Below are 20,733 nucleotides of genomic sequence, written 5' to 3'. Positions count from 1 at the left end.
GATGAATTCAAACTGGAACAGGTACAGAGAAGGGCTACTAGGATGATCCAAGGAATGGAAAACTTGTCTTATGAAAGGAGACTCAGGGAGCTTGGCTTGTTTAGCCTAACTAAAAGAAGGCTGAGGGGAGATATGATTGCTCTCTATAAATATATCAGAGGGATAAATACCAGAGAGGGAGAGGAATTATTTAAACTCAGTACCAATGTGGACACAAGAACAAATGGATATAAACTGGCCACTAGGAAATTTAGATTAGAAATTAGACGAAGGTTTCTAACCATCAGAGGAGTGAAGTTTTGGAATAGCCTTCCGAGGGAAGTAGTGGGGGCAAAAGATCTATCTTGCTTTAAGATTAAACTCGATAAGTTTATGGAGGAGATGGTATGATGGGATAACATGGTTTTGGTAATTAAATATTCATGGTAAATAGGCCCAATGGCTTGTGATGGGTTTTAGATGGGGTAAGATCCAAGTTACCTGGGAAAGAATTTTCTGTAGTATCTGGCTGATGAATCTTGCCCATATGCTCAGGGTTTAGCTGATCGCCATATTTGGGGTCGGGAAGGAATTTTCCTCCAGGGCAGATTGGAAGAGGCCCTGGAGGTTTTTCGCCTTCCTCTGTAGCATGGGGCACGGGTCACTTGCTGGAGGATTCTCTGCTCCTTGAGGTCTTTAAACTACAATTTGAGGACTTTAATAGCACAGATATAGGTGTGAGGTTTTTTTTGTAGGAGTGGTGGGTGAAATTCTGTGGCCTGCGTTGTGCAGGAGGTCAGACTAGATGATCATAATGGTCCCTTCTGACCTAAATATCTATGAATCTATGAAAACAGTACCTTTGCCCAGACAATCTCAGTGCTGTTAGGCCATTTGATGAAGACATCATCCTGCACACCTCTTGTGAATGCTAGATAATCATTTGTTTCATTGCCTGATATGGGTAGGTCCTAAAATACAGAGTGAATCCAGTTTTACAGTTATTTTAAGGAACAAATATGTACGTTATTTAATTCATTAAGTGAATTATGGTATTTCACTATCTATAAGTATACTAAGTAAAGAAAAAAGTACCAAACTACTGACCAGAATAATGATGAATCTCATTCCTTCATCTTTTATTCGATTAATCAGAGCAGGAAGTCCTGCAAAGTTTGGGCTGAGAGTAAAATCTAACTTCCGGTTCATGTAATCAATGTCTGTATATTGTACATCCTGCAATAAGTGAAAACAAGACACAGAAAAGGTTAAAAATTATTTTAGACGTCAAAGGCATAATGAACTTTAGAAAGATTGGATTAACTTCAGAATGTTCAAATGGTAACATCTGGAGTTCTTATTTTTTTCTGAATTAGTTTGCCTAACTAATATTTAAAACACAACAATCAAAGTAAAAGAAGTGTTGCCTTGAACAAAGGTAAAATGGCAAAATGCTGTATTTTAAAGCAAAGATATTGGGCTAGATTCATCGGTATGTTCTGCATATTCACCCATATTATAAATGTTGTGGATTTGCACCAGGAAGATGTTGGCTCAAAATATTTATATAGAGGCACAATTTAAGATTTGAAGGAAGCACCGTTTTCCATGTACATGTTTTTACAATGTTCTTATACAGCAGCTAATAAAGTTAAGTAAAGAGAGATATAAATTGGGGCTTTCTCTCATGCAGGGAGAATGCCATGAAAACAAAATGGTATGGTGCAACAGTAGTGCCAGAATTGTCATTTTAGACACGGTGGAAAAATTTTATGGTCCTTTAACTTAAGCAGTAGTTTGTACTGTTAGCTCCTGACGTCAAGAATTCAATCCTGTAAATAAACTGACTGGGGTTATTGTTACGAGTGGGGGCTATGCATAAATGGAGATGAACTGCTGTAGCCCTCTGACATTTGGGATAAACTTCCCTGCCCAGAAGAAGTGTATAACCCATGCTAACATCAGTAGCTATTTATCTGACTCTAGGCCTTGTCTTCTCTTGGACAATATGATGTGTTCTTAACTCAGATTATTTAATTCAAGTTAACTAATACTAGATAAACTCATAGTGAAGACCATAACAAGACCCACCACCAGATTTCTACCCCAGCTACAGGAAGCTCTGCAGTTTGTAGTTTCCACACATTAGGTGGAAGTAAACCACTGGCCACCAACAGAGTGTAAATTGAGTTAAGAACACACAATGGCTTTTTTAAAAAAAGATGCATCCCCTAGTGACCACATATAGAGGTTTATGAGTTTGCTACTTTCTCTAAGATAATGTGCTTGGTCCTTTAATTCAAAAAGTAAAGGCTCATGCTTTTAGATCCAGAGACGTGGGTTCCATCCTTACAGACTACTTGAAAAGGGGTATCATTACAAATGGGGGCCCGTAATGGGATATGACCTACTGTGGACTTCATCCAATTTCTGCTCTTACACAAAACCTTAACAGTGATCTCAGCAATGTTAAGGAAGAATAATTTTCCAGATGAATGTATTCTGACAGCCAGATGCACGGATACAGGGAATATGAGGCTACTATTAAGGTTCTGCATGAGGGCACACTATGGATAAAGTTAGAGAATGTGTTGCTCTTCAGAATCTGTAGGAGATGGAAGCAAACGCCTTATGGTATGTTGGACAACCTTATCAACACTGTTGGAGGTGATGGGAAAGTGACAAGGAATGATACAGACTTTCCCCATAAAGTCTGACTTTCATTCTTTCCAGGCTGAACAGCAAGAGTTGGTCCTGATAGGATTAAATTTAGTTTTTGTTTGGGCTAATGATAATGATATCTGTGAACAGGGCATAATGATTTCTCATTTCTTTTTCCCAAGAGAACAAACCTGTGATTAGAGAATTCAAATAACATCACTAATTATAACTGTAATCAACATACATAAGGTATCCGGGCTGCCTTCATTGCCTCGTACAGGTCAGAGACTTCTGTGTCGTTTTTGTAACCATAACGGCACAGCTGGAATCCCAAAGCCCAGTACGGTGGCATGACCGGTCGTCCAATCAGCTAACAACAGTAAAATAGGGGGGGGAGAAAACATTATTTAATCATGGTGATATGGAAAACAGGACAAAAATACAATTTATTGTATAACTTTTAACATAATCAATCCTACTGCAGTGTATTCCTGAACAACAAGCTCTGGCGTTGGGCCCAACACCATGTAAAAGTCCAGAATTCCTCCGATAGTGCGATATGTCAGAGCAGGAGTTGGCTGGAATGTGACATCTGAAAACCCAGAAAGTGAAAGCAGAAAGTGAATGTTTAGATAATCCACTCTTAAGGAAAAGGACATAATGTATGAAAACACTTCAGGAATAAAAAAAATTGTGTGATTTTTTTTTTTTTTACCCATTGCATTGCTGTTAAGCAAGAGGACTCCATGAGCATTTCCATCATTTTCCAGGCCCATGTAAAAGGGATGTAAACCATAGGAATTCAATTTGTACTGCAAAAACAAGAAAAAGAAGTTATCGTTTCACTTTGGAGGTGAACATATTTGTGAACATTCTACTGGCAAGTAAACGGTCTAATATTCCTAAATGACTACTGATAAATCCACTCTCATAAAATACCTTTCCCACATTTTAAATTTTTAAGAACTTTTCTTGTACTGTATGGATACATTCAAATGGCCTTTTGACATTTTTGTTTTATACAAAAAGTTCTAAAGGTGTAATTGTAAAGGTCAGGAGAGTACAGCTATGTAGGTAGAAGACAGCAAGATATATCATCATTAGACTGATGAAGAAGCATATAAAGGAGAGAAACATGTAAAAGTCTATAACATGACCCACACATGTATTTTCCTATCACACATTTTTAACAATGACAGCTCAGCAGTTTACAACTAGAAAACCAATGAAGTGGAAAGAGAGTGGCCCATGGAATAACTTCAAAAGTTATTTCTCCTCCCTTGGTATCCTGCTGTTAATTGATTGATCTTGTTAGACTGACCTAACACTTGGTAAAGCAACCCACATCCTTTCATGTATTTATACCTGCTCCTATATCTTTTACTTCATACATCTGATGAAGTGGGTTCTAGCCCATGAAAGCTTATGCCCAAATAAATTTGTTAGTCTCTAAAGTCAGGCTGAGTTAGTGATCAGTCTTAGTCGTTTTACATATGTGTATAGAAATTACTATTTACATTTGAGGCCCCAGACAGACCCACTTCTCTTTCTGTTTGCAGGTAGAAGCCCTACCCGAGCACACTTCTACATCTTCTCAGAGAGTGGGGCCACCTTGGGCAGCAGCCCCAGACTATGAACTTGGAAGAGTGGACATTTTTGTACCCCCTTAACCCAGAAAAGATCACCCAGGATTATGTCCAAGTCCTCCAGCATTTAGTCACATTTATAGGAGCAGCCTTAAAGTGATATGAGGCTGGCTCCATCTGAGCTAATGCCTGCTCTGCTCTCAGGGAGATCTGACAATTGCCTTCTCCTTGCTCCCTGCTTCTTGCTGCTGACATCTTGGTGCCTCAGGGTGGCCCACGTAGTGCGGGGCTGTTGGGATTGCAGGACCTGGTACTAACCCATCTCACTCTTGGAGGTGGAACCATTGTGCTTATGTTCCTCACCATTTCTGCCCTAATCTCACTTGCTTTCACAATTGCTGGGCACCCTCCTGCAATTCCCATTAAAGCCAATGAGAGCTCCGAGCATCCAGCATCGCAGGAAACCTGGCCAAAATCTATATTTTAACTAGACGTGTGAGAGTGATTGTCTATGGGTTGCTCTCCCTCTCCTTGTCCTCTCTACACAAGCCAAATTTCCAAAGGGGATAAAACGGCTGCCAAGACATGTCTGTATGAACTATTAAAACCACAATATTTCAGGCTAGAAGTGTATTTCACAAAGTGGCCTTCAACAAAATAATCAAACCTTGACAAGTTAATAAAAGTTAAATTTCCAGAACTTGGGAAGGATGAGAGAAAATTGGCAAAAAGTACTGCCAAAAATAGTTCTCCAATTCTGCTCAGCTCTTGTAGAAACCAACATACACCTCAGAAACAGAGGAATTGACATGACATAGATAAGATCAGTGGCCCATATAGCCTGCTATCCCATCTCCAGATGTGGTAAATATTACATGTTTCAGAGAAAAGTGCAATTAATCCAAAATGGAATAACCTGTTTTAAGAGAAGTTTTTTTCCAAACCCCAAGTTACCTGATAGGAACTTAACTGTTACTAAACTGAGTTTTGGTTTGTTGTAATGATAATGATATCTGTGAACAGGGCATATCATACACCAATATTACTGCCTGCATTATTTTAAAACAAAATATACTACAGTCACCCTGGAAAAAACTCAAAGTCATGTGTACCAAGAACATCATTGCTGCTTAGGAAAGAATCTAATTCAAACTTCATCTCTACTTACACCAGGGGACTGGTCCTTCGTAAACATTCCCCAGGTGTTCCAGTTCATATCACGCCGAAACGTAGCGTGTTCAGTTTCACCAAATCCATAGACATACTCTGATGGAAGACGGGTAGAAATCTGAATGAACATGTCACTAAAGGTGAAGCCAGGTACTTGAGAATCCCAACTGAAAGAGAAGAATTACCCAACTTTCATCAGTAAAGAGCTGGAAAGATACACAAATAACAGTGGCTGAGAATTTTGAAAGTTACAGAGAATATTTGGTGTATTAGCCATGTATTTGCTTTTATTAATGAAGTGCAGGATGACTGTTTAATCTGCTAGAAGACTATCTGTGTCAGAGTGCAAGGAAGTTGGGTATTATTGAATACACTCTGGAATTTAGTTAAAATGAACACTAAATATGTATTCAGAAGTTTCTTAGAACTGAAGGAAACTTTAATTAATCTATATATTAATTTCAATGGTAGTGATGCTTTTAAACCCAGTGTATTGTATGCTTAGTAATGATGGGACGTGGGGAAGCAAAAGAGATGTTAGAGAGACTGATGATCTGATTGAGGTGGAACTTCAGACATAAACAAGGTGTGGCCTAAAAGAAACTTTATCTTTGTGAAATGTCTTAAAAGGGGGCTTGGCTAACAGTGTCTGAAGCTTACCCTTTTGGCAGATTGTACCTGACTGCTACCAGAAACACTATATTCACTGATAGCATCAATTATAAGGATGTTGTTGCTCAAAGATCAAAGAGGGAGACCATCAAACAGGACAAAACTAAATTCATGCAGTGGATCAGAGACAGCAGGGCATATGCAAATGAGGACTTTTAAGAATTGATTTCAGAGTAGCAGCCATGTTAGTCTGTATCTGCAAAAAGAAAAGGAGGACTTGTGGCACCTTAGAGACTAACAAATTTATTTGAGCATAACCAGTCGGAGAACACTTCAATCTCTTTGGTCACTGGATTACAGACCTAAAAGTGGCAATTCTTCAACAAAAAAAACTTCAAAAACAGACTCCAACGAGAGACTGCTGAATTGGAATTAATTTGCAAACTGGACACAATTAACTTAGGCTTCAATAAAGACTGGGAGTAGATGGGTCATTACACAAAGTAAAATTATTTCCCCATGTTTATTCCTCCCCCCTGCTGTTCCTCAGAGTTTCTTGTCAACTGCTGGAAATGGCCCACCTTGATTATCACTTGATTATCAGGTTTTTTCCCCCCCGCTCTCCTGCTGGTAATAGCTCACCATACCTGATCACAGTGTGTACGGTAACACCCATTGTTTCATGTTCTCTGTGTATATAAATCTCCCCACTGTATTTTCCACTGAACGCATCCGATGAAGTCAGCTGTAGCTCACAAAAGCTTATGCTCAAATAAATTTGTTCGTCTCTAAGGTGCCACAAGTCCTCCTTTTTTTTTTTAGAACTGAGGCATCAAGAGATGCGAAAAGACAGAAAACCCCATCTACCAGTGGATGTATCACAGAGATGGAGGCTAAGTGCCCCCTTAGAAAACTGATGAGAAAACCATGAGATTTCAAATATAGCAGGTAATCTCATATATGCGTAATGTCTGGATTCCTTGGTGACAACCGGTGAGACTCAGTTCCGACTGAGAGCCTTTTCCATTTCATGGATAAGTAGCTCTGGTTGTGCCCTTCCTGCTGCACACCAACATGGCTTGGACATCCTGAGAGCAAACTCTTTCCTCACTGCCAGTCATCCAAATAAGGAAATATCTGAATGCCTAAATGTTGAAGATGAGCTGCCACTACTGCCATACATTTGGTAAACACCCTCAGGACATGTGTTAGGCTGACAGGCATATTGCCTACCACGAATTAAAGATACTTTCTGTGGCTAGGAAGGATGTATCCTGCAGCCGGAGGGCAACGTACTAATCCCCCACCTTCAAGGAAGGGATAATAGATGATAGGGGAACCATTCTTTTCTTTGTTCTCTTGGTTAATCTGTTAAACTTCCTTAGATCTTAGATCTAGAAATCTACATTTCTCATCCAAAACAGGCTTTGGAGCCATGGCACCCGGAGAGGCACTCCTTGTGGAGGAATGCTCTGCTCTCATGGTCAGAGGCAGGCTCTTAAGAGGGACACGGTGCTTTTTCAGGAAGACTAACTAAAGACAGGAATTCCTTGGTTTCTTCATCCTCGTGGGGAAAGAGGAACAGATAGGACATTTGTTCCCCACTTGTCCCTCTCCTAAACGAATTAGGCAATATTTGAAACTCTCAATGACGGCTGTGCATGTGGAACACAGATGTTTTGGCTTTTTTTGCCATGCAAAAATCCCTTGGATTTAAACCATGAGCTAACTAACTAAACTGTAACTATACGAAGTGAACTATAAGTATGCAAAAATCAGAAAATCTCTTTTACAGATGGCTAAGTGAGGCTCAAGAGTGACAGAGAACTCTCCAGCTCTCACCACAGATGGTATAAAGGAACTGAGAGGGAGGTGGCAGTCATGTCCCTTTTATGCCCTCAGGTCCATGCACGAGAAGGGCAGGGGCACACATACTGACTAATGGTACTGCTGGCAGAAGTCTCATACGCAAGTGCATTGGGTGTACATACGCCTACAGTGAAATGGACACTCAAAGGAGAATGTTTAGCTATCACTCAAAGGAGAATGTTTAGCTATCTTCATTTGGTTTAAGCCACAGCTCCAACATCAATGGGATAGCCTCTCTTTTCAGCTAGGTATCAGCTCAGAATCAGCATCTGTAAACCACATTCTTTTTGTTCTGAATTTGATTAGAGAATGAGTATGATATTTTGCAATAGATTTAGTTCTAAGTGAGAATTAATTGCTCTGGAAGCTCTTGAGGATGTTATCACTGATGTAATAATGTTCCCTCTAAGGATATGTCTACACTGGAGCTTCAGGTGTGATTTCCGGCTCAGACAGACATACCTGTGCTAGTTCTCATCAAGCTAAGCCGCGGCGATGCCAGCAACAGGACAGGTTAGCTGCCCGAGTACATACCTAGTGTTTCAGATGGGATTGTACTCAAGGCAGCTAGGCTATTCCACCTTTATAGGTGCCACGGCGAAGCCAGTACTCAGGGATTTCCACCAAACATACAAGTTAAAATTAAAATGTCATCTATAGCAAACAAAGTTTTCACTTACATAATTGTTCCGGTGCTTTTGCGCCTAATCTGGATACCAAATGGATTGTTCTTAATGGTCACTTCATAGAGTCGACCTGCTTCTGTACTTGTTGGAGTACTAGGGAGAAATAGTGGTACTGGAACTTCATATCTTTTATTGTTGGCATCATAAACCTATGAAAAGAAAGGCAGTGGTCTTGAAGGTGTAATACATAAGACCTGCTTCTTGCAACTGTAGTTTTAAATAAAAGTTCTCCTTAGTCAAAGAGAAATAAAAAATTATTTCTGTGTGTGGTCATGTTCAAGAATGTAAGTAAATATCATAGGGAAAGTAACAGCAAACATTATAGTTGTGGTCCCTGCACTCGACAACAAATTCTGGGGCTTTTTTTTCCTGGATTTTGTGGCAATGTGTGGCTGCTTCCTTTACATATGAAAAACACAATCAACCAGCACAGTAGCCTTTGCATTGTTTATTTTGATGTTAAATTCACAGTTTATTTATGCTGCCTCTACATTTTTAGTTTTCAATATGCCAGAAAATTTCTGCACTGGCCTTCAATAACTGCATTGTAGACAATGTCAGGGGCCAGTCTGGAGGTTTTGGCTGCTAAGTAGTGGATAGTTGGAGGCTGGGGGAAGGGGGAAGTGGGAGGTAGCTTGTGATTGTGGGATAAAGCACTTTAGCAGGACTTTCTGCTAAAATAATCAATGACAGTTAATTGTCACCTGAAGATTTCAGGCTTAACTCACTAAGAGTATTAGGGCAGTGTAAGAGATAGACCTCTATAGAGATTAGAATACCTTTATTAATAATAATTAATAATTAATTCTTATAATATTGGTTTATTACAACTTACCTGCTCTGTTAACTGAATATTAAAAGGTACTTACAATTATTGTTATTCCCATCATGCTTAGAATTTTGGTTACGTCTGTTATTAAGTGAAATGTAAGGCTAATTCCAGGAGGCTTCCGCTTCCTGTCAGCTAATGACAAGCTCCCAAAATGTCAAAAATGATACCTCTCTCGGCCATAAAACATCCAAACATCTTTTATACAAGCTCAGACATGCAACTTTTATAACTTATGTATTGCTTAACTATTTATACTATTTTCTTTTATGCTATATTTTCAATTTGTGTTTGTATCTAACTGGTAGTTATTCTTAAGTGTTTACATCGAATATTTGATGAGAGACTAATTGCCAATGTACTGAACATGGGCCCGTTGTAAATCTAGGATACACAGGGTCCAAAAGAAACAGCCACACATGCTTGTTTCAGAGAACAAGACACCAGCATAACACACTGATAAAACAATCTCAAGAGAACAAACTTGGTAAGATTATGTTTTAGAAAGAGGCCTGACTTAAAAAGAATGTAAGGATATTCCTGTTCAGGAGCAAAACTTAGGGATCCTTACTAGGAGCCCTAAAATCATAAAAGCGGGTTTTTCTTTATGCCCCTTTGCAAGTAAAAACCTCCAGATTACTTCTGCTAAAGAACTTGCTCACGGAAAGTAATTTACTTTATTATCACTCTAAAGCCCTCAACGTTTAAGAAAAACATGAAAGGTTGGAAAATATTTGGTAGAAGACCTTTCTTACCTCTAAATTCATGTTTTGGGTTAAAAGTGAATACCTTGGTTTTGACTTAAAGACTGAGATGACAAGCATTTAGAGATATGTATTTGCAAATATGTTATAAAAATACAAAGCTCCCAACATAATAATCTCCTAATACCATTGCTATATACATGGTAAGATGGTATATGTATTAACATAGAGTTCAACGACCTTTCCACAACTGGTTACTAATACAAGCAAACATTTGAGTGTACCATTTTTATATTAATTGGGGCATTGATTAATGAGTATTCTAATGAAACTTGGCTTTCATTAAGACTGAATTCAGATCTTTATCATATCCTACAAAGACACAGTACATTTTGCACAGGGATTTTCAGTACTTGGTTAATTCTGTTGAGCAGTTTCTCACTCCTTGAGTAGTCTCACGGATTTCTGCTGGATGAGTGCTGGATGAGTGCTCACTGGAGAGTGAGGTGCTACTCAGTCTGAGTAAGAATCTGGCCCAACGCGAGGAGTCGCAGAACTGATACTACTCAGCCTGATGAAAGGCAGCAGAATTAAGCTAGTAGAATGTTCAGCTAAGGAAGACGATGCTGCACATGTGTTGAACCGTGAAAAGTAAGTGGCTGCAAAGTCCTTGCTCAAGCTCTTGTTCACCTTACATAATGTACAGGAGTCCACTCTCAATCCCTGTGTCCTTTATAAGGTAAACAAATAGGAGCCATCTCTGAGGCACCTTATGCGGGTTACACCTGTGGATGCTGATTTCTCACAGCTTGAACTGGTTCTTCATGTATTATTACCTCAGTGCTTAGATAAAACCCTGCACATCTATGTTCATCATTGGTGTTTGTTGAAACTTAGGTAGCTCAACTAACACACTGAGCTGTCTGAAAAGAGCTTACTGAGAAAAAAAACCCAAAGAGGTGAGAATAAGCACTATGGAACCTCACACCACTTCTAGTATTCAACATGTCCACATTACATATGGAATAGGTCAAATGGATCAGGAATCAGCATGTCATGCTACTGCAACAGTACGAAACAATGCAGTGTGTGATCCACTTATTTGCACAGCAAGCCATCATTAGCAGTTTAGAGAAAACATGATCACTCTCTTTGAATGATAAGACAAAATAAAATGAAATAGTCTCTAGAATGGTGGTTCTCAACCAGGGTAAGCGTATCCCTGGGGGTACGCAGGCGGGACATCAACTCTTCTAGATATTTGCCTCGTTCTACAACAGGCTACATAAAAAGTACTAACCAACTCAGTAAAACTAAAATTTCATACTGACAATGACATGTTTATACTGCTCTATATACTGTACATGGAAATGTAAGTATAATATTTATATTCCAACTGATTTATGTTATAATTATACAGTAAAATGAGAAAGTAAGCAATTTTTCAATAATAGTGTGCTGTGACGCTTTTGTGTTTGTATGTCTGATTTTGAAAGCAAGTAGATTTTAAGTGAACTGGAACTTGGGAGTAGGCAGGACAAATCAGACTTCTGAAAGGGGTGCAGTAGTCTGGAAAGGTTGAGAGCCACTTCTCTAGAAGGAGGCAGGTATGTAGTTGCTCCCAGAAAGATGCATCTGATGGGGAGCCCCGGAGCACCAGGGTTTCAAATGTGGCGGCCTTTACATAGGCCATTCAAAAGATGGGTCAATTCTTATTCTCTCCTACTCTCCTCTGTAGCCATGTATGGTCTAGTCACATTTCAGCTCAGTAAAAATGAAAAAGTATCACCATCACCAATCTCAGCATAGATTGTCTCAACAGATTCAGACTGAAATTACCTTGAACTGCAACATGTTGTTGTCATGATATTTCACTTCCAAGCGAAGTGTGTTGATAGCGGGAGAACGATCCCTATAGCGGTCAGGGATACTAAGATTTCTGGAGAGGTCAGCTGTAAGACCCGAAGCGGTGTTTTGAATGTTACTGACAGAATAGCCATAATTACTTGGATAGTAACATGATGGCACAAGGGAGTTAGAGGCAACCTGAAAAACATATTGCAGATTAGAAAACAGTAAATGAGATCATTCATTTTAATAACAGTAAAAGACAATTCCAGAAAAATCCCATTTTTAACAGGTAACTCATGAGCAACTGCTTGGAAAGGTGACTGCAACAATGCTGAACAGTGTGAAAACGAACCCTAACAAAGAACACAATGATTTATGCAATTAAGATCAGAGAAAACTTCCCGTCATTACAGTGGGGTCTGTTGGAGGAGGACATCCCATTGAGTTGACAATTTCAATGCACAGAATTTAAGTAAGTTTAGAAATACGAAGAAAAGAACTTCCTGGGATTTAGTTATGATTCATCATCACTTATTTACATTTAAAAAACATCAGAGCTTGATAACTTTATCTTTCCTTTTCTTAAGTGTATTTTTAATAGAAGCATCTCTCATTTGTTTATAAAATGATATTATATTAGCAGTGGCAAGGAATGCTGCATTTAATGCAGGTGCTTAGCAGTCACTATTCTAAATCCGCCTGTCAAATTCCTTGTCTTTTTCTGATATTTTCATTTTCAGAGTGAGATTTTTTTCTTGCTTTGTGTATGCCCAGAGGGTTTTTCTCTGTCTGAAATCTTTTGATAAGCAAGCCCACCTTTTATTGAATACACGAATGGGGGGAAAAAATACACTTTTTCTCACCATTAAAAAGAAAAATTATGACAACAAGAAAAACTCTTGCAACTTCCTCTGAACAGGTATACAATCAAACATTGTTTGAGAGGTGAAATCAAGCATACATCAAGAAGCACTAAATGGCACGAAGTGCCTTTTGTTCTTCAGGAGGAAAGGGCTGGGAATTCACCTTATTTCCTTACTAATTTCATTGACTGAGCATACCGACAAGATCTTTTCACTGAGGACTCAATCTTACTTCCATTAGAATCTACTGAAATCTTTGCCTGGCACACAGATTACCATTGTCCTCCTTATCCTAACCAACCTTGGAATCAAACAGCTAAAGAGAAGGATGGGAAAGAGAGAAAAATAGAATAGGGATGAAGTGACACTTGAGAAGGTACTAAGTGTAGAAACTTTAGGTTCACATCTTCGGAGTTACTCAAGACACAGCTTTGGGGGTGCTGATGTCAGCCGATTTCCTCTTTATGTTTGGTCTTTTCAGATGAGGAAAAAGAGAGCCCAATGGCAAAATGGCAAAAGCCTGAGTCCCAATAGTGGTGGTGATGCTTAAAGTGGTAAGGATGATTAATTCTGCCTTCCATGCATAAGCGAGCTGCCAAGTGATCCCCTGAGAGACAATGTCCCAAAATAGGTGGCAACCTTGATCCATAGAGTCAGACTTATTTTCATCACTCAAACATTTTGTTGTGTTGCTAAAACAATTCTGCAAGTTCATCAAATACTTAAAAACCCTAGTCAGCAACTCTTTTAGTTTAGATAAATTAAGTTAGTGTCATTAAAGCAGTGTCCTTATTTCTTGCTTCACACAAATCATTTCTGCTTACCTGCCAGATACAGCCACGAGCAGTACAATTTTCTTGTGATGCACCTGAGTCAGGATAACAGTTAAATTTTTCATTGTCTTCAACCAGTGACTCCTGTGAAGACCAGTCAACTGAGTAGGGTTTCCCCAATTCAAGCTGAAGGCCAGTAATATGCAGGAGCTTTGAACGGAAACAAAAAAACAACAAATCTACCTGAGGCCGTTGCATTTTTCAGCTCTCGCACTATCTGTGACCTATTTTAACATGGCACTGATTTTGAATTCCAAACTATGGGCTTCCCAGGGACCCTGTAAAGATCAGGATCCTGCTCTTTCTTTTTAAAAGCTTGGAGTCCGTTCTGATTTCACCTGTGCACAGGAATTTCTGCTTTCCCATCCAAGAAATGATAGCACAGCTAAATATGATAGATTTTTTTGTATGTTTCAGGCACAAGGCAGAAAGGCAAGAGACTTAATAAAAGATACAGTTTTGTAGAAAGCCTTGGGAATAAGCTGGGGGTGGGGATAACCTTGCATTTTTCCATCAGAAGAGTGGAAACCCTAAAAGCAGCTACAGGAGTTATGTTTATATTTGAAAGGCAGTTCTGAGGAACGTGTCTTGAAGATCACCATGATACTCAGGATTTGTTTCAATTGCATTTAGGAGTGCTTGACTCAATTATTATTTATAGTTAATACTGACTTCTTCCCCATAATTATACATATGACAGAGTCACAGGGGAGATTTGTTAGTCCTGGGACATCTTTTTATTATTTTATGAGACAGTAAGAAACGTGTTGGATATTTCACAAAAACATGCAGGGTCAAATCATGGCCCATTGGGAGTTTTGCCAATGGCTTTAGTGCAGCAAAGACTTTACCCATAGGGGTAGGGTCTTTGCCCTGAACTGCATATAGCCTATATTTGACAAAACACAACAAAAAAGGTTTACAGTTATACAGGGGCAGGCGAAGGGTGGAGGAAGGAAATGGGTGGCAAGAACAGAACCATCTAGCTTCTCAGTAAGTACTTGTTGAAGATGCTATATTCCCTCTCAGTTCTCTTAGGGCGTAAATAAGCTTTTAGGAGGGTTGAAAAAAAATCAAATACTCAGAGTTAGGAATTTCCAAAGATTAAGGATTTTACTGCAACAATAACTTAGCCATATTGCACATACGCTCTGTCATATTTTCTTTTCCTGTTTGCCCTGTCAAATTGAAACCTTGTTTGATTACATTTTGTGTTATTTACTAAACATCATACAACAATTCCAGGTTGTTTGATTTCTCAATGCAAATATTTCATTCGTGGTACATTTTTGAATTTATTAAAAAATATAGGACTTAATATTGCAACTGAGATCTGATTCAATGCCAAGTTTAAGGAAGAAAGGTTATATTATTTGGCAGATGGCTTAATACCCTTGAATTAGCTGCTTACCTCTTTTGTAGCATCATAGTTGACATTATGGAGAGATGGAACTGTCACGCCATTTTGTTTTACTGTAGCAGCTAAAGGTCCTCTGACAACTCCCAAAATTTTAATTTCATCAAATTTTAAATTGTTTGGGTCAGTGTATCCATTGTTCAAAACCTTAATCTCTAAAACACTCTGAAAAGACAACAAAATATATTAGATTCATATTGTCTCAACTTGCCATCACATTGACTATGACATCTAAACGTGTCTTGAAGTATGATCGTTTATCCCTGATTATCAGACTAAAAATCATGCAGTTCCTTCTTTCCAGGCCCACTTATGTGTTTCTTATGTTGGATGGCTATGCAACAGGTACCTACCTGTATGTAACACACATATGCATCAAAATGTAGCTTCTCCGCGTAGGACTAAATATTAAGGGGGAAAGCAGAAGGAGCATTTTCCTCTTCCCTTCTGTACATTCACAGAGGGCAGCCACAACCGCAGTCCTCCCTTAAGTGTACACTGCTCCTTGCTAGGGATCCCTATTGAAAAACCAACCCCAAAGCAGCATGGAAGCAGCAGGGCCTTGGGCTCTCCTTTCCTCCTCACACACCAGCTGGAGAAAGAAACACTTGGTACACCCTTGTGAGAAGTGGAGCAGTAAACGCACGTGCAGAGCACCAGGAGGCATTGCTGCTCCAGCTGGGTCAGATTGCACGCACGCCACTAAGGAGACAATCGGAGAGCTAGAGGTTTAATTTCTAGCTTGGGTAGACGTATCCACCCTGCTGTGCTCTGACTGAGCTAGTGTGTGGAAAGTGGCAGCATAGTTGCTGCTGAGACTGCATGGGCAGCAGGACAGGTTAGCGATCCCAAGTACAGTCCTGTATCAAACCTAGGTCCATACTCGGGGCAGCTAGCCCCTTCCACAGCCTGTGCAGCTGCAGCTAAGACAGCTATTCAGAGTGTATTAATACCATGAGAGCTAGCATAGGGGTGTCTACCCGAGCTGGAAATCACTCCTCCAGCTCCAGTATACACATGCTTTTAATACAGTCTGTAATAACAGGTAAAATCCAGACCCAAAAGTGAGGGAAGGCTTGGAACATCAGTAACCTCAAGTTCTTGATTAATTTCAGTGTAATTATAGATCTATTTGCTTCCCTTTTGTTTTCTTCCAAGGAGGAAGAATGACCAGTTAGGGTACTAGCCTGGGATCTGAGAGATCTAGGTTCATTCCCTGCTCTGCCACGGACATCTGTATGTAAATAGCTCATTCACTTTTCAGGCAATCATTAATCAGGCAAAATTCTTGTTGAAATCAGTGGGCCAAATCCTGGGCTCCTCTGTGCAATTACAGCCTTGCACAAGGTGACAAAGAACTCCCTTGTCTCGGAGGGAGTGTGTACAGATCACTATCCCTGCTCCAGAGCTGTTCAGCCCTGCAAACCAGCGTGGAGGGGGTCTGAGTTGTGTAACTACACGTCCCCTCCCCACCACATATGGGTTGAATTGTGCCTCAGATAATGCTAGAAAGGAGCCATCTCTGTACTCTGGAAGTGCAGGGTTAGCAATTTTGTCTGGTCCTTCAGGTTATGTGAGGGAAGATTCCATAAGTCATTTCACCCCCTGCATTATAACTACCGCTACAACAGCAGCAAACAATAAAAACTGGCATATGAATGTAGGGGCAGGCATATTACCTGAAAGCACCGAGAACTTTTTTTTTAAATGTGACTATATTTCAAGTTGGATGAGTTCCTTTATATACATGTTGCTTTTCTCTATACCACAGGGAATTTGTAGATGTGTGTGTTTAATGGCATGTTGCTTTTAAAAATATGCATGAGATGATGAGCTATAATGTACTCATTTAAATAGATTGGTAAAATGACAGCGAAAGTGCAGCTGACAAAATGGTACTATTAGCCTTCATGTTACTTTGATTTCTGCATATGTAAATGTTTAAGTTTTGCAAATAAATTTTATGAAATATAGTTTCACTATCAAACAGAGTATTTAAAATAGCTTCACAATACTTCTTAAATATGTATTTATTACAATTTATTCATATAAAATATAGCATGTTAAATGCAATTACAGACAATCTCAATACAACAGCTTATCTCACTCCCATTTCTACACCACCACCCCCGGAAACTACAAGTGTTCAGAACTGGGATGTTGATATAGCTCACTGTAGAGTGAGACCAGCTGTGACATTAGGAACCATGATCTGGGTTTGGATTGTGAACCAAACTTTCTCTTTGAAAGTCTGAGTGTAATCAATTCTGGCCTGAGCCCACCACTAAATATAAGGTAAAAGATATAGAGATCTCTGTTATAACTCCCAAAGTTAAGGAAATTACCCCATGTTTACATCTGAGTTTGCTGAACACTAATTTATGACAGGTTTCAGAGTAACAGCCATGTTAGTCTGTATTTGCAAAAAGAAAAGGAGTACTTGTGGCACCTTAGAGACTAACCAATTTATTTGAGCATGAGCTCTCGTGAGCTACAGCTCACTTCATCGGATGCATACCGTGGAAACTGCAGCAGACTTTATATACACACAGAGAATATGAAACAATACCTCCTCCCACCCCATTGTCCTGCTGGTAATAGCTTATCTAAAGTGATCATCAAGTTGGGCCATTTCCAGCACAAATCCAGGTTTTCTCACCCTCCACCCCCCCACACACAAACTCACTCTCCTGCTGGTAATAGCCCATCCAAAGTGACAACTCTCTTCACAATGTGCATGATAATCAAGGTGGGCCATTTCCTGCACAAATCCAGGTTCTCTCACCCCCTCACCCCCCTCCCAAAAACCACACACATTTTGGGAGGGGGGTGAGGGGGTGAGAGAACCTGGATTTGTGCAGGAAATGGCCCACCTTGATTATCATGCACATTGTGTAGAGAGTTGTCACTTTGGATGGGCGATCACCAGCAGGAGAGTGAATTTGTGTGGGGGGGTGGAGGGTGAGAAAACCTGGATTTGTGCTGGAAATGGCCCAACTTGATGATCACTTTAGATAAGCTATTACCAGCAGGACAGTGGGGTGGAAGGAGGTATTGTTTCATATTCTCTGTGTGTATATAAAGTCTGCTGCAGTTTCCACGGTATGCATCCGATGAAGTGAGCTGTAGCTCACGAAAGCTCATGCTCAAATAAATTGGTTAGTCTCTAAGGTGCCACAAGTACTCCTTTTCTTTTTACTAATTTATGAACACCAATCGTAATCTGAGGAACAATTAGGAAAGCAATAGATAATGAAACAATAAATATCATAATACCATTGTGTAAATCCATGGAACACCCACCCACATCTTGAACACTGCATGGTGATCTGGTTGCCCAGTCTCAAAAAAGATGTATTAGAATTGGAAAAGGAACAGAGAAGGGCAACAAAAATGATTAAGGGTGTGGAACAGCTTGCATAAAAGGAGAGATTAAAAAGATCAGGGCTGTTCACTTTGGAAAAGAGATGACTAAAGGTATGTGGTGGTGGGGAGGGAGGGGAATATGACAGGTCTATAAAATCATGAACAGTGTGGAGAAAATCAATAAGGAAGCGTTAATAACCCCTATACATAACACAAGAACAAGATGTCACCCGATACCCACCTGACTTGCATTAAATGTTTCTAACAGATAAGCACCCTGTTCATATGCATCTGTAATGAGAAAGCAGTAGAGTAAAATGTATCCCACTATAATTTTATTTTGGTGAATATTCATTACCATTTAAAACAAAAATTATTCTAAATATATTTCTGGTGTTAATGTGTAAAACATGCTACTGTTTCCATAATAAACACACTTAGAACCCTCAATGGAAGCATATGTTATTTAAGTCAGAGAAAAAGCTCTAAAAGTTTTCTGTTTCTAAAGTCAACATTCAAAATCTTAACAAAAAAAAAGTGGTACAAATGTTCAAAACCTGGTTTGACTATTTTTAAGTATCAGCTGTGCCAAATGAAATTCAATTTATTTGGTTTATTCTGTCCCAGGTTACATATGGGTACATCATTATTAGTAAGACTGTCATTTAGTCATGGAGGTCGCGTAAGTCACAGAATCCGTGACTTCCAGCAGTCTCCGTGACTTCAGCTTGCGGTGATCGGGAGCTGCAGGGTCCCCCACCACCCGCTACCCCTGTCACCTCTGTTGCCCCCTCCCTGCTGCCACGGGTGGCAGGGGAACCCCCCAGCTCCCTGCTGCCAGGGGCAGCGGGGGAACCCTTTCAGCTCCTGACAGGTAACCCCCGAGCTCCCGGCTGCTGCAGCTGCAGGAGGTGGAGGGCAGCTCCGGGGTGCTGCAGAGGAACCCAAACTCCTGGCCCCCGTGGGTGGAGGGGAACCTGAGCTCCCAGCCCCCACAGGAGATGCCTGGAGCTGCAGGCAGCAGGGATACCCCACAGCCCCAGCTGCTACAGGCAGCTCCTAGTCCCTACAGCTGCCCCGCTTGAAGTACTGTGGGGTTTCACAGATCCCCATTTTGTCAGGGTATTTTAGTAAAAGTTATGGACAGGTCATGGCTTCTATTACTTTTTCTGTTTTGCCTGTGATCTGTCCGTTACTTTTACTAAAAATATCTGTGACAAAATCTTAGCCTTAATTTTTAGCAGTAAGGGCAAGGGAAGACTGAGGCTGGATTAAGTACCTGGGTAGTTCCACTGACTTCAATGGGACTACTGATATAGTTAGTGACATACATGCTTCTGGTACTTTCCTGAATTAAGACCTGAAGAGGATTCTTGGACCCTTTGGATCTGGGCCTGGTGATTGGAGGGGATCACACAGAACTGTGACTCAGTGAGAAACAAAGCAAGTGCTGGGAAAAAGGCTACTGGGGCCAGGGGAAGAGTGTGTCTGAAGGATGGGCACTGAAAGGAAGAATCCATTTGCAATAAGCAATAAGAATTAAAAAAAAGTTGTGGGGAAGACTATTTATTCCATGTTTGGGTGGGGCAAAGTTATGTAATGAAAGTTCCAAATTTCTATCCACCCCATTTGACAGAGGGAAAGAAGTTTAGTACGCACAGGGTCAGGTCAGTAAGTTCATATTTGACTGAGCGTCAATCAGCTACTTATTTCTCCCTATATTTTGTAAAAGACTTTTGCATATCAGCGTTAATGTTCCCTTTGATAAGTCTCATGCTGTGGAGTTGGAGACCTCAAATCACAGGTAAAGCTAACAACTCTCTGAGAATCAGTACATAGGCTCCTGTTTCTCAGTCATCTCCCAAATGTCAGGGGAGGACTGCTCCTAATGCTTCAGACAGAGATTTAAGGATTTGTGAGCCTCCTGTGAGGCACATCAGCAATTCCCCACCTCCTACTTTATTCACTATCCATTTACACGTTACCATGGTGGATAGGAATGTCTCTTTTGAAAACATCAGTGTCTATTTTCTCTATAAGCCTCAGATTGGGATCTAAACTACCACACGGTAATGCAGATAACCAGAGTCAGTGCAACTTCCTGATTTCTGAAAAATAGATCACTGAGAGATGGTTGAAGTGCACCTTGCAAGCTAGTTTAATTTAATTAAGCTATGATTAACTCTATGAACATAGTAAATAGTTACAAATCTGAGTCACTCAAAGCTTGGCATACTTCAGTGCACCTCACAGCATGCTGACAGCACCCTGAGCACTTCTACTGAGATTGTTAAGGATGCCAAAGGA

The 20,733-nt window shown here is 40.0% G+C and overlaps 1 protein-coding gene across 1 annotated transcript in view; it reads right to left on the bottom strand.

Annotated features, from left to right (window-relative positions):
- The window catches only part of SI (sucrase-isomaltase), a 139,503-nt gene that overhangs the window by 19,330 nt on the left and 99,440 nt on the right, over positions 1-20,733 (bottom strand). The window contains 11 exon segments of the mRNA XM_077826868.1: positions 840-950; positions 1,087-1,215; positions 2,885-3,010; positions 3,120-3,232; positions 3,356-3,452; positions 5,395-5,563; positions 8,558-8,712; positions 11,936-12,142; positions 13,635-13,793; positions 15,055-15,225; positions 18,668-18,717. Of these exon segments, the coding sequence (XP_077682994.1) occupies positions 840-950; positions 1,087-1,215; positions 2,885-3,010; positions 3,120-3,232; positions 3,356-3,452; positions 5,395-5,563; positions 8,558-8,712; positions 11,936-12,142; positions 13,635-13,793; positions 15,055-15,225; positions 18,668-18,717 (1,487 nt within the window).

Source organism: Eretmochelys imbricata, chromosome 9 (assembly GCF_965152235.1).
Source record: "Eretmochelys imbricata isolate rEreImb1 chromosome 9, rEreImb1.hap1, whole genome shotgun sequence".
NCBI classification, from domain to species: domain Eukaryota; kingdom Metazoa; phylum Chordata; order Testudines; family Cheloniidae; genus Eretmochelys; species Eretmochelys imbricata.
This window is presented reverse-complemented; position numbering and strand designations above follow the sequence as displayed.